The sequence below is a fragment of the Heptranchias perlo genome, chromosome 28 (genome assembly GCF_035084215.1).
Source record: "Heptranchias perlo isolate sHepPer1 chromosome 28, sHepPer1.hap1, whole genome shotgun sequence".
Lineage (NCBI taxonomy): Eukaryota > Metazoa > Chordata > Chondrichthyes > Hexanchiformes > Hexanchidae > Heptranchias > Heptranchias perlo.
Genome location: NC_090352.1, coordinates 7,133,555 through 7,147,735, shown reverse-complemented (window position 1 = coordinate 7,147,735; position 14,181 = coordinate 7,133,555). Strand labels below are relative to the sequence as shown.

The 14,181-nt window shown below is 44.2% G+C and overlaps 1 protein-coding gene across 3 annotated transcripts in view; it reads right to left on the bottom strand.

Moving 5' to 3' along the window:
- Positions 1-3,614: 3,614 nt before the first annotated feature.
- Positions 3,615-14,181, bottom strand: part of ap2b1 (adaptor related protein complex 2 subunit beta 1) — a 201,366-nt gene continuing 190,799 nt past the window's right edge. For all 3 annotated transcript variants that reach the window (XM_068007982.1, XM_068007981.1, XM_068007983.1), the window contains one exon: positions 3,615-8,306. In XM_068007982.1, coding sequence (XP_067864083.1) covers positions 8,232-8,306 — 75 coding nt within the window. In that variant the 3' untranslated portion in view covers positions 3,615-8,231. The remainder of the gene's footprint in view (positions 8,307-14,181) is intronic.

Genomic DNA, 14,181 nt, shown 5'->3' with positions numbered 1-14,181 from the left:
CCATCTCACGTGGCCTCTCTACTCCCATCATGTCAATCACGGATAAGGCCATGTCTAATCACTTCCTTGTATCCCTCTGCACTCACGTCCCCCTTCCCCCTCCCAATCCCACTTCCTTCTGCGTCCGCCCCTGAAAAAAGCTCTCCCCCAAGTCACTTACAATTGCAATTTCAAATTCCCAACTGTCTAGCCTTTGGCCCTCCATTCACCATATTTCTGCAGCTACCGATCTGCTCACATACTTACCTCCACCTTTGATGCCCTTGTCCCCATTAAAACCATTACTCTCTCACCCTGGTTGCTCCCCCTGGTACGGCACTCATCTCCACTCCCACAAGTCTAAGGGGCGCAGACTTGAACGTTTATGGCGGACAACTGATTTAGCCATTCACCGCCAGATCTGGCTGGATCACAGAAAGCACTATCGGGTCCTGCTCTCCTCTGCCAAAACTGCTCACTATTCCAGGATCATTCTGGATTGCAAAGATAACCCTCAGCCTCTCCTTCACTACAAACCGTCGTCTTAAACCCCTCTCCCCTACCCCCTCCACTCTCAACTCCAACGAAAAGTGTGAGGAGTTCATGGACTTCTATCACTAAGATTGAGACCATCCATTCAGCTACCTCTGCCGCTTCCCTTCCTTCCCCTAGCCCACCGAGCCAAACGTCCCCTAAAGCTCCCCCATGCCCTAGCCCTGAACTCATCTTTCTCTAGTTTCTCCCCTATCTCCCCTCATGCCCTCTCCAAGCTCATCTTGACCATGAGACCCACCTCCTGCTCCCTCGACCCTATTCTCATCAAACTGCTGACCACCAAACTTCTCTTCCTGGGCCCCATGTTAGCTGATATTGTTAACGGTTCCCCTCCCCTTCAAATCTGCCATCAAACCCCCCTCCTCAAAACAACCCACCCTTGACCACTCTGTCCTTCCAACCTCCCTTTCCTCTCCAAAGTCCTTGAATGTGTTGTCGCCTCCCAAATCCATACTCATCTTTCCAACAACTCTATGCTTGAATCCCTCCAATCAGGTTTCCGCCCCTGCCACAGTACTCCAGCTGGGTGGGACTTCCCTCACCTGGTTCTATTCTTATCTATCCAGTCATAGCCAGAGAATCACCTGCAATGGCTTCTCTTCCTGCTCCCATGCCGTTACCTCTGGAGTCCCCCAAAGATCTGTCCTTAGCCTCCTCCTATTTCTCATCTACATGGTGCCCCTCGACGACATCATTCAAAAATACCTAGATTTTCTTTGGAACAAAGGAGACTAAGGGGAGATTTAATTGTGGCGCATAAAATTATGAGGGGCCGAGATAGACTGGCTAGGGAGGGCCTGTTTCCCTTAACAGAGGGGTCAGTGACCAGGGGGCATAGATTTAAAGTACTTGGTAGAAGGATTGGAGGGGAGTTGAGGAGAATTTTTTTCACCCAGAGGGTGGTGGGGGTCTGGAACTCGCTGCCTGAAAGGGAGGTAGAGGCAAAAACCCTCAACTCATTTAGAAAGTACTTGGATGAGCATTTGAAGTGCCGTAACCTACAGGGCTACGGACTAAGCGCTGGAAAGTGGGATTAAGCTGGATAGCTTTTCTTCGGCCGGCACAGACATGATGGGCTGAATGGCCTCCTTCTGTGCCGTAACTTTCTATGATTCTACATGTATGCTGACGACACCCAGCTCTACCTCACCACCACCTCTCTCGACCCCTCCACTGTCTCTCATTTGTCACACTGCTTGTCTGTCTGCATGTGCAAAAATTTCCTCCAACTAAATATTGGGAAGATTGAAGCCATTGTCTTTGGTTCCCGCTGCAAACTCTGTTCCCTAGCCACCGACTCCATCCCTCTCCCTGGTCACTGTCTGAGGCTGAACCAGACTGTTCGCAACCTTGCCATCCTATTTGACCCCGAGATGAGCTTCCGACCACATATCCGCTCCATCATCAAGACCGTCTACTTCCACCTCCGGAACATCGCCCGTCTCCACAATTGCCTCAGCTCATCTGATGCTGAAACCCTCATCCATGCCTTTGTTACCTCTAGACTTGACTATTCCAATGCTCTCCTGGCTGGCCTCCCATCTTCCACCCTCCATAAAATTGAGCTCATTCAGAACTCTGCTGCCCGTATCTTAACTCGCACCAAGTCCCGTTCTCCCATCACCCCTGTGCTTGCTCACCTACATTGGCTCCCGGTTCAGGAATGCCTCAATTTTAAAATTTGCATCCTTGTTTTCAATCCCTCCTTGGCTTTGCCTCTCCCTATCTCTGTAACCTCCTCCTGCCCTACAACCCTCCGAGGTCTCTGCAATCCTCCAATTCTTGCGTCTTGTGCATCCCCGATTTTAATTGCTCCACTATTGGTAGCTATGCCTTCAGCTGCCTAGGTCCTAAGCTCTGGAATTATCTCCCTAAACCTCTCTATCTCTCTCTCCTCCTTTAAGATGCTCCTTAAAACCTATCTCTTTGGCCAAGCTTTTGGTCACCTATCCTAATATATCCTTATGTGGCATGATTTCAAATTTTGTTTGATAATGCTCCTGCTAAGCGCCTTGGGCCATTTTACTACATTAAAGGTGCTATATAAATGCAAGTTGTTGTAGCTGTCCAATTTACTCTGTAATGAGGTGCCCAAGACGGAACACAGTACTCTGTGGCCTATAATCAGTACCTTGTACAAATTTATTACCCGTTTACTTTTGCATTCTATGACCCTATTTATAAAATGCCTTTGCCTTTTTCATGGCTTTATCTACTGTACTTACACTTTCAGGGAATTATGTATTGGATCCCCTAAGTCTCTTTATTCATCCATGCCCTTCAGCATCTTTCCACTGTGTGTATTCTCCTATTTCTAGCTTCTCTTCCGCACAATTTACCTCCCACTTTTCTCCCACTTAACTTCACCCCTCCATTGGCGGTTGTGCCTTCAGCCACCTGGGCCCTAAGCTCTGGAATTCCCTCCCTAAACTGCTTCACCTCTCTCTGCTCCTTTAAGACGCTGCTTAAAATCTCTCTTTTTGACCAAGTGGTCATCTGTCCTAATGTCTCCTTCTTTGGCTTGGTCTAAATTTTTGTTTGATTATGCTCCTGTGAAGCACCTTGGGATATTTTACTATGTTAAAAGTGGAATATAAATGCAAATTGTTGTTAAATTGCATTTACCAGTTTACCCATTCTGCTGATCTGCCTAAGGCCTCTAAGTATTTCATAGTCCTCCACACGGTTTGCCATACTCCCTGTTTTTGTGTCGTTTCCTCTTGTATCATCTCTGCGGGATCTTGCTGTGCGCAAAATATTTGCTACATTTATGCACAGTAACTGCGCAATCTAGTTCAATTTGTATGAAATTCTTTGGGATATGTGAGAGGGGTGATAAGATGCATCTAACTCATTTAACCCAGGAGTGCTCGATTCCGACACTGAGTGCCAAAAGTTGAAAAATGTTCCGTCCACATGAAAACATTAAACAAATTCAACCATCCCACCCCTACAATAAATTCAGCAATGATGAACCATTGGAGTTCCCCTTTAAGCTCTAGGGAGTAATTGTTCAGCCCTAATTACACAACTTGTATGAATATATGACTCATGATAGCTGACAAACAGAGAGAAAACACTTCGAGGGAAGCCAGATTTTAATGGACATATATATGTATCAACTTTACTAAATCTGGAAACATTCAGAAGAGCATATTATTTGTCGGTAACCAGAATTATAATATCTGCACCACAAGAGCGTGTTAACAGTGGAATATTATGGGTAAATTTGGAAAATAATGAATTTTTACACATACCAGTACAGCAAACAAGTAATACAATGTGCTTGGAACGCACTGAGAGAGGACGGAACTTCATTAAGTAAAGTGTACACAGTCTTACTGGAACAGGGGGGACCCAGGATCAAGGTACATTTCAGTCACCTGTTGCAGCAAACGAACAAATCGGGAAAAGGTTCTCATTCTCTCAAAACAATGCTCCACTCAAATGCCTTGTTCTAAAGTCTTTGTTCCACTCTTGTGGCTGGACAGAGAGTCTAAGATGGATTACTCTAAGCTGTGCACCAAGTGGAAAACCTTCCCCCAAGCCTGTATCAATGACTTTCTATAACCATCCTTTAGGAGGTGCACCAGCATGGCCAGGGTTGATCCACCCTCTGATTTACTGGAGCCTCCCATCAGCTTGCTGTGTTCCTCTCCCACCATGATGTGAGACTGAGAATCCACAAGCATCAACCTGCATTCTACCAGTCAGGCAATCCAAACAACTCATATACATTAAAAATCATCCGAAGGAAATAACTCTTAATACAGGGTCCACATCAGCCATTATAGACTGCAGCGTGTGCACTTACGTACTGTTTGGCCTCGCCAGAAAAGATATTTTCATTAGTGAAATGGGTTTTGTTTGGAAAAGCTCCATATCTATGGAATCCTTTATCTTTATAAACTTTCCTCCAGAAAGAGAGATTCTACAGTTTTCAGAGACAGCACATTCATTTCAAGGGATTATAAAAAAAAAAATCATTCTTAGGATATGGGCATTGCTGGCAAGGCCGGTATTCACTGCCCATCTCTAGTTGCCCCGAGAAGGTGGAGGTGGTGGGTCGCCTTCTTGGACTGCTGCAGTCTGTATGGCAAAGGTGCTCCCACGATGCTGTTAGGTAAGGATATTTTTTGTAGGTTTGCTAGGCCACTTCAGAGGGCAGTCAACCACATTGGTGAGGGACTGGAGTCACATATAGGGCAGACTAGATAAGGACACCAGGTTTCCTTCTCTAAAAGACATTAGTGAACCAGTTGGGTTTTTATAACAATCCAATAGCTTCATGGTCACTTTTACTGATACCAGCTTTTTATTTCCAGATTTTTTTTTTTTTAAAACTGACTTCAAATTCTTAAACTGCCATGGTGGGATTTGAACTCTGCTCTCTGGATTACTAGTCCAGTAACATAACCACTACAATACCCATATTCTGCAAAATGTGTGTGGCCGGTTATATATTTGTCACTTAAGGGATTGTAAAACTACCACCAGTTCCCTTAGAATACATGTCTGAACTCAAACATACAGAGCAGTTTGTTCAGCCTCTGGCTAGAATGTAATAATCTCAGTATACAAATAACTTTTTTTTACCTATCCAATTTCTTTCCTTCTCTCCTGAGTGCACTGAGTCTTGCTGGAATACGGTTCCTGGGTGGAGGTACAGTTCCAGCCCTCTTGATTCCTCATACAAGTCACTATTCTTCACATGGGCTTAGACAGTGAATATTGGCAGGCCATTTGAACACAGAGGCATCACAGTCTATCCTCATCACAGCTGAGATCCTCACGTGCATACTTTCCAACAAAAGTCACGGTACAGTGTTTGAAAGCAGGGACCCTGGCTGATTCATTCTTTACTTAGGAGGGCTGCTGCCAATTATGGAACCCCTACTGATGCCCCGGCTGAGATCAGCTAACTCAGCATAATGGATTAGACTCGACCCTATGCCTCTCTAGTCCCTGGGGCTTGGTATCACAGTCACTGAGACGCCTGGAGTGTTCACTGAGAGCTGGTCGACTTGCAAGGTGAGATGTTATTTTCTTCCTATGGTGAAGTGTCTAGCCTCCGTCATTAGCTGTACCTGAGAGATGGAACTATGCGTGTCGTTGTGTCCTGAACCAACAGGACGCTGCTCTTATCTTTCTCTCAACTTTAATTTTTGCTTTTTCCCGAAAAGTTTGGTTGGCATATCCCAAATCACCTGTGGAGTTTCCATTAAGTAATAAACTTGGTTTAAAATTGCAGCCGGATTGTAAACGGGGACACTTCAGATCCCCATGTCTCATTGCAGGGAAATCCACAGCATATGAGCACTAAGTTGCTGTATAGGTACTAATGCTGGTTTAGCCAAAGAAACACTTATGCTTTTCACTATAAATCATCATGGCTGAGCAAATCAACAAACCTATTTAACCCACGATAACAAATAAAATGGGCTGAAAGAAATGTGGAATGTGCGTTCTCATGCAAATAGTACTATGTTTGCATGACACCACCTGTCCTCTCCAAATACTCTAGAAAGTTAGGATATTATTCAGTTTTGCTCATTTGGGGTATGGTGGGGGTGTAATTAGAGAAGAAACTGTTAGAACGATACAGGAAGGTACTTTGTGCTGACAGTATCTTCTCCTGACCTCCCACAATGGGAGATTACCTCACTGGAGATCAGGAAAAGACTTCAGAAGCACTCGACACGTTAAGTGCTCCAATACACCACCTTAAAACAGCATGCAAGCTATGAGAACAGTGGCACTAAGTGATAATATGACCGGTATTTACCCAGCCCCTACTTCACCTGAGTGCTCCATCTGGTGCCAGAAGGAATCCTTGATGATTGTACATTAGAGAACTAAACCACTGCAGTTACAAGGACACAACAAAAATTAAACAGAAAATGGTTTAAAACCACCATGAAACATTTTTACACAGAAATAGGTTAAATGTTCTAGGAGATAAACCTGCTGTGACATTCTCCAGTATGTGGTTTTCTGATTATTGAATACAGTGCATGGTACATGCTTGCACTGCTGAGGGTAAGTAAGGCTCCAATACAACATGCGCCGCAAGTGATCGACAGGGATTACAATCACTATGGTCAAACTGGATTGTGCACAATAGTCATATAATACTTAATGATAATTCTTAAAACAGCCAACATTACGGATATGCAATAAAGACTAACACCCACTTAACAGGGATCAAGGTGCCATGGAAAACAGTCTAGCCTGAAAAAAGAATATACATTCATGGAAACCAAATCAAGAGAAATTCTCTAAAATCTGATCCTCGTTCTTGACTCACACAGCCCAGGCAATCACTGGAGGGGGACACATGCCAAGCCACCACTGACTCAGCCAAAAAAAAATCCAATTGATACTGATGCAATAACCAGCCACAACGATACACCTAAACATTAATTCCACTCACTAGCCCCCCTGGATTGTCAGCAAGACACTATGCAAGGTTCATTCCCCTTTATTCAGTATTATGTACACTTACGTCAACAATATATGAACATACGACGTGTTGTATCTGAAAAAATAATTGCAATTAAAAAAAGACTGCCGGCAGTAAGGGTCAGCCAGTCAATGCATCACTAGCAAAATACAGTCAACAGCATTTCAACTAGACCTTACCGTCTGGTTTACCACACCACTGTTATAGTTTTGACAAATAGTTTATTGAGAACGGTGACGCATTAAAAAAAAAATAACGCTTCTGAAAAACTGTAGCAAATACAAATAATCCACTTTAAAAAATTGGGCACCTTGTACGAAGACAGTGCATGGTGAGGGATGTTAAGTGTAACTGCAAATAAAACCCTTAAAATGGGAGATACTTTTCAAGATGCAAACCTCCCACCCCAAAGTGGGAAAGCCCTCAAGTTTCAGCAGCGTTACAACATCGCCTCCTAACAAGTTTCAGGAGAAGTCGGGTGTCAGTGGCACTGGCACTCACCGGACACAACAACTTCCAGTTTCAGCGAGAGACACCAGCCCCTTAAAAAGACAACAGGACTCCGCCAATCACAAATTAGTATGGGTGACTGACACAGGAAATCGCAGCTTCTTCATGGGAATGCCTGTACAATTTTCACATCATAAACATAGGGGTCTCTGAAAGGACATTTTGTGCAGATTTGATTAAGTACAACTTGTGCAATTAAACAAAATCTTTAGCAGGGCTAGTAACTCCAGGGGGTTAAATACTTCATATCTCAGTATTTTCCCCTTGACATACATTCCCTTTTTAAGACACACCCAACATTTTGGCCATTCCCCCACATTTGATGCATCCCATGGAGATTAGCACGGTCCCCGAATTTCCTAGCTCAATTATACATCGAATACAAAGCAATTATTAAACCAGAACAAACTTGGCACAGAACAAATATACCAGATGGAATAACATCACTTTGCGATAGTGGTCTGAACTGTTTTTTTTTAAAAAAAGCAAACAAATGAACATAAATTTCTGGCACTAAAAAGGACCGTGGTTGACATCTTCTATTAAATGTATACAATTGTAGGTTTCACCATTTAATCAGTGCATTTCCATTCAAAAAAAAATATCACCAAAAGTGGATTTTGTTTCTGATCCATTACTTGTACGCACTGATAGTGATATTTGCAGAGTGGAGTGCAGTAAGACGGGTAAACTCCTATTTCGATTGGGGAGCTGGCTCCGATCTTCAGTTTTTCAGAAGAGTGTCGTAGACTTGGTAGACGTAATGTGAGACCTCGGGTGCTCGGCATTTTAGAGACAGCTGGGAGGGAGGAAGGAAACAAAGAATTAATTGAAAGTGAAATATCTACAGCAGGCACTGTTCAGGGAGATCTCTAGGCTCCTTAACAGCCGTATTGATGTATTTCACTGAGGCAGTCACTGAAACACCAGAGGAAAAAAAAATACAATACCAGAAATTCACAGCAGGTCAGTCATTGTCTGAGAAAGAAAGATGGGTTAATGTTTGGGTAGGATTTTTCCATCAGCACTCCATCCTAAACAGTCAGATGCTGACAGGCCAGCAGTGAATTTCCAGCACAGTACAAAAAATATTGGCTGTGACATACATTTACTAGCAATCCCATTTGCTCATCAGCACTTGTGAATTTGACCAATTCTTAAATAAAGTCTGAACTGAAGTCCCTTCTCTCAGGCTGAAATGTGAAAGTATGATTCGATCCCCAGAGTAACAGCAACAATGCCCCCATTAGTTAACGTGCCATGTAAAACCTAGTTGCAATCAGCAAAGTGCTGAAATTTACTCGTTAGTTCATTTCTCTTTCCCCTCCTCTCCTGAAGGATGTACCCTCTCACGCTGGTGGTACTGTTCTACAGGTGCCAGCAATCCTCCAACCCAGGAGAAGCCACAACCAGTGCTGCCTCACCGCTTATATACTGCTCCAGTTCTGCTGCTCCAGAGGTGCCCCTGGCCAAACGGGTGGGTTTCCGCACCTCCAGAGGCAGTAATGCCGAAGTTGGGGATGTTGATGCTGCCAATTGAGTGCTAGAAGGTACATGCAGCACAAAGGAACTTCGACGAGTTAGCTGTTCTTTTTTAAGGACCACTCTTCTCATTTCAGGCAGATTCCCTTTGTTCTGCAATTATTTTCAGCAACAGACTCAACCTTTTGAATTTTAAAATAATCACCATTAAGTGTTTGAGTGAAAAATGACTGCCCATTTACTGTATATGCAATTGTCAGTGTGTAATTTCATCCAAAGCTGTGCTGTCAAAAAAATTCCTTGCTACTTTCTCCAGTATTATGATCTTAAACTTTCCAGGTAGGAAAATTCTAAAGCAAATTAGATTCAGCTCAGTTTACATCTAATCCATTAGTTTCATTCATCTTAAATCTTGAACCTAGAAGGGAACTTGTGAACTATGGCGCACTACAGAATACTTCATTAGTGAAATTGAGCAAACTCTAATTGACAGCAATCGCTTTTTAAAAAAATTCATTTTGATGCAGAAATTAACAACCATCATCCTCTAAATGGGTTCATTTTGTCAGAGTGGCTTGCTGTATAGGTATAAAACGACAACCACAAACATCAGATACCAGGGTCACAAAATCAAACTGCCTCCATCCAGACTTGAGCAGATTGCTCCACTGGATTTACATAAAAGAGGCTACAGTCCCTTGAACCTGATCCACTGTAACAGGAGATCATAACCTCGCACCACCTGGGGGGGTGTACTCACGACCTGGGCGTGTGGGGGGGGGTGTGTGGATTCACCACCTGCGGGGTGGGGGTGGGGGGAGACCCACTACCTGCAGGGTGGGGTGGGGGGAGACCCACCACGCTCTGCGAATAACAGCTCGCCGGCTGGCTCACCACTGGAATAAATGAAGGAGCGTGAACTAGCTGCTCAGCTGCAATAAAGAACCCACTGAAATAGACTGAAAACGTTAGGGTTACACTGAACTGGCCAGAGGAGGTCGAAACTAACTTTTAACAGTGTGGTAACTATTAATGATTACCAGAAATTAACTTTTAAAAATGCGGAATTTTATCCCACCCGATATTAATAGTTTTTGGACAAATAAAGAAAACATTTTTTGAATTTAAAATTTTAATTTTTTTAACTTTTTCTTTCTGTCTCTTTTAATCGTACCCTCTCTTTATTTCGCTTTCTCTAACTGATTTTATAGTGAATTTACTAATCTATCTGACACTTCCTGGTTCTTAGTCTGCACGGCTTGTTAAGGATGCTTCAAGCTGATTGGTTGAAGGGACAGAAAGCTCCTTTCCCCACTCACACAGCTCAGAGAAGCCCAGGAAAGAACGCTGCACTTGATGAAGCTCACCATTGAAGAAAGTTGCTGCCAAAAAGCCCATGGATACTTGGTGGGTGAGTTTTTTTTTATTCACTCATGGGATGTGGGCATCGCTGGCGAGGCCGGCATTTATTGCCCATCCCTAATTGCCCTTGAGAAGGTGGTGGTGAGCCGCCTTCTTGAACCGCTGCAGTCCGTGTGGTGAAGGTTCTCCCACAGTGCTGTTGGGAAGGGAGTTCCAGGATTTTGACCCAGCGACGATGAAGGAACGGTGATATATTTCCGAGTCGGGATGGTGTGTGACTTGGAGGGGAACGTGCAGGTGGTATTGTTCCCATGTACCCGCTGCTCTTGTCCTTCTAGGTGGTAGAGGTTGTGAGTTTGGGAGGTGCTGTCGAAGAAGCCTTGGCAACTTGCTGCAGTGCATCCTGTGGGTGGTGCACACTGCAGCCCGTGCGCCGGTGGTGAAGGGAGTGAATGTTTAAGGTGGTGGATGGGGTGCCAATCAAGCGGGCTGCTTTGTCCTGGATGGTGTCAAGCTTCTTGAGTGTTGTTGGAGCTGCACTCATCCAGGCAAGTGGAGAGTATTCCATCACACTCCTGACTTGTGCCTTGTAGATGGTGGAAAGGCTTTGGGGAGTCAGGAGGTGAGTCACTCGCCACAGAATACCCAGCCTCTGACCTGCTCTTGTAGCCACAGTATTTATATGGCTGGTCCAGTTAAGTTTCTGGACCATGGTAACCCCCAGGATGTTGATGGTGGGGGATTCAGCGATAGCAATGCAGTTGAATGTCAAGGGGAGGTGGTTAGATTCTCTCTTGTTGGAGATGGTCATTGCCTGGCACTTATCTGACGCGAATGTTACTTGCCACTTATGAGCCCAAGCCTGGATGTTGTCCAGGTCTTGCTGCATGCAGGCTAGGACTGCTTCATTATCTGAGGGGTTGCGAATGGAACTGAACACTGTGCAATCATCAGCGAACATCCCCATTTCTGACCATATGATGAAGGGAAGGTCATTGATGAAGCAGCTGAAGACGGTTGGGGCTAGGACCCTGCCCTGAGGAACTACTGCAGCAATGTCCTGGGGCTGAGATGATTGGCCTCCAACAACCACTACCATCTTCCTTTGTGCTCGGTATGACTCCAGCCACTGGAGAGTTTTCCCCCTGATTCCCACTGACTTCAATTTTACTAGGGCTCCTTGGTGCCACACTCGGTCAAATGCTGCCTTGATGTCAAGGGCAGTCACTCTCACCTCACCTCTGGAATTCAGCTTTTTTGTCCATGTTTGGACCAAGGCTGTAATGAGGTCTGGAGCCGAGTTTAAATCTAACAAGTGGTGGGGACTGTTGGCTCACCGCTCAGAGCAATTTCCGAGCCATAATGTCTCTGGTGCTGACCTTGTGTACATGCTTGCATTATTAGCCCTTCATGGAATCATAGAAAGTTACGACACAGAAGGAGCCTTTTTGGCCCAGCCTGTCCATGCCGGCCGAAAAAGAGCTATCCAGCTTAATGCCACTTCCGAGCACTTGGTCCGTAGCCCTGTAGCTTACGGCACTTCCAGTGCACATCCAGGTACTTTTCAAATCAGTTGAGGCTTTCTGCCCCTACCACCCTTTCAGGCAGTGAGCTCCAGACCCCCACCATCCTCTGGGTGAAAAAAATCCTCCTCAGCTCCCCACTAATTCTTCTACCAATTACTTTAAATCTATGCCCCCAGTCACTGACCCCTCTGCTAAGGGAAATAGGTCGTCCCTATCCACTCTATCTAGTCCCGTCATAATTTTATATAGCTCAATTAAATCTCCTCTCAGCCTCCTTTGTTTCAAAGAAAACAACCCTAGCCTAGGCAATCTTTTCTCATAGCTAAAATTCTCTAGTCCTGGCAACATCCTCGTAAATCTCCTCTGTACCCTCTCTAGCATGATCACATCTTTTCTGTAATGTGGTGACCAGAACTGTACGCAGTATTCAAGCTGTGGCCTAACCAGTGTTTTATACAGTTCTAGCATAACCTCCCTGCTCTTATATTCTATGACTCGACTAATAAAGGAAAGTATCCCGTATGCCCTTCCTGCAAACTGGAGTGATTTGCTGGGATAGCAAGAGGGCTTGTAAGCAAGTTTCACATTTCCCTGCCTGGTTTTTAATACTTTTGCCTGTCCCGGTATATAGAGCCATGGAAATTTACAGCACAGGGGGAGGCCATTCGGCCAGCTCTTTGCCAGAATTATAGTGGAAATACATGTACTGGAGGAGAATATTGAACAATTGGCAGAGCTAACTGTAGAAAATGAATTGATTCTGAAAGTAACGGCCATTACTAGAGATTAACTTCGATGGGCTTTTCTCATCCCTGTTTTTTTTTATGTTCTTATAAAACATGTAGAATCATCGAAAATTTATGGCACAGAAGGAGGCCATTTGGCCTAATTCCACTTTCCAGCACTTGGTCCGTAGCCTTATAGGTTATGGCACTTCAAATGCATATCCAGGTACTTTTTAAATGTGATGAGGATTTCTGCCTCTACCACCCTACCAGACAGTGAGTTCCAGGCCTCCACCACCCTCTGGGTGAAAAAAAAAATTCCTTAGCTCCCCTCTAATCCTTCTCCCAATCACCTTAAATCTATGCCCCCTGGTTATTGACCTCTCTGCTAAGGGAAATAGGTCCTTCCTATCCACTATCTAGGCCCTTCATAATTTTGTACACCTTAATTAAATCACCCTTTAGCCTCCTTTGTTCCAAAGAAAACAACTCCAGCCTATCCAATCTTTCCTCATAGCTAAAATTCTCCAGTCCTGGCAACATCCTTGTAAATTTGCATAAAATTATGAATGGTTAAGAGGATTCCTGAGTTGCTTTGACCCTATATTTCTCAGAAGCACAAAGTGGGAACAAATTGTAACCACCGTCACCTTTCCAGGTAGGTTATGTCACTTGTGCAGATGCTTAAGTTTTGGAATGCTGTTTTGGTGACTAAAAACAAGCATTTACTGGGAAATGTAATTAGCACTTCAGGAAATAGTATCAGGGTCTTTTATGTTAATTGTACCCATGTGATTTATATCAATTAGTGTTAATTGTATTCAGGTGGTGGGTATCAATTGGGGACTCTCTTGTATCCATTTATAGGAGTGTTTGTAATGTGGATCTCTGTGAATAAAGGCTTGGAAGCAACTGAAGACCATGCTCCAGTATTCGATCCTTCACCACAGGTCTATACAATTTCTAACGGTACAAAGACAAGAGACTGAAAAAATTAGGAATAAAAATCAGAATTAAATTTATACTAGATTTATTAAAAATGACAAAATGCCTGTGCAACTTCAGAAATCTATTTTGCCTCATAGTGATGCTTCTGTTTTTAAATCCCTCCATGGCCTCGCCTCTCTCTGTCTCTGCAACCTTCTCCAGCTCTACAACCTTCCGAGATCTCTGCGCTCCTCCAATTCTTGCCCCTTGCGCAGCCACGATTTTCTTCGCTCCACTACTGGCGACCTTCAGTTGCCTCGACCCCAAGTTCTGGAATTCCCTCCCTAAACCACTCCTTCCTCCTTTAATACCTTCCTTAAAACCTCTCTCTTTGACCAAGCCTTTGGTCACCTGTCCTAATATCGCATGCCGGTCGGTGTCAAATTTTGTTTAATAATGCTCCTGGGAAGCGCCTTGGGATGTTTTAGCATTAAAGGCGCTATATAAATGCAAGCTGTTGTTTTCAGCCCATGATTTCATATAATGATATAGCACAGAAGGATGCCATACAGCCCATTGTGCCTGTGCCAGCACGATTAATGCGTAGATTCGAATACAGCATTCCGAGTACTCCATTTAGATATATCCAATA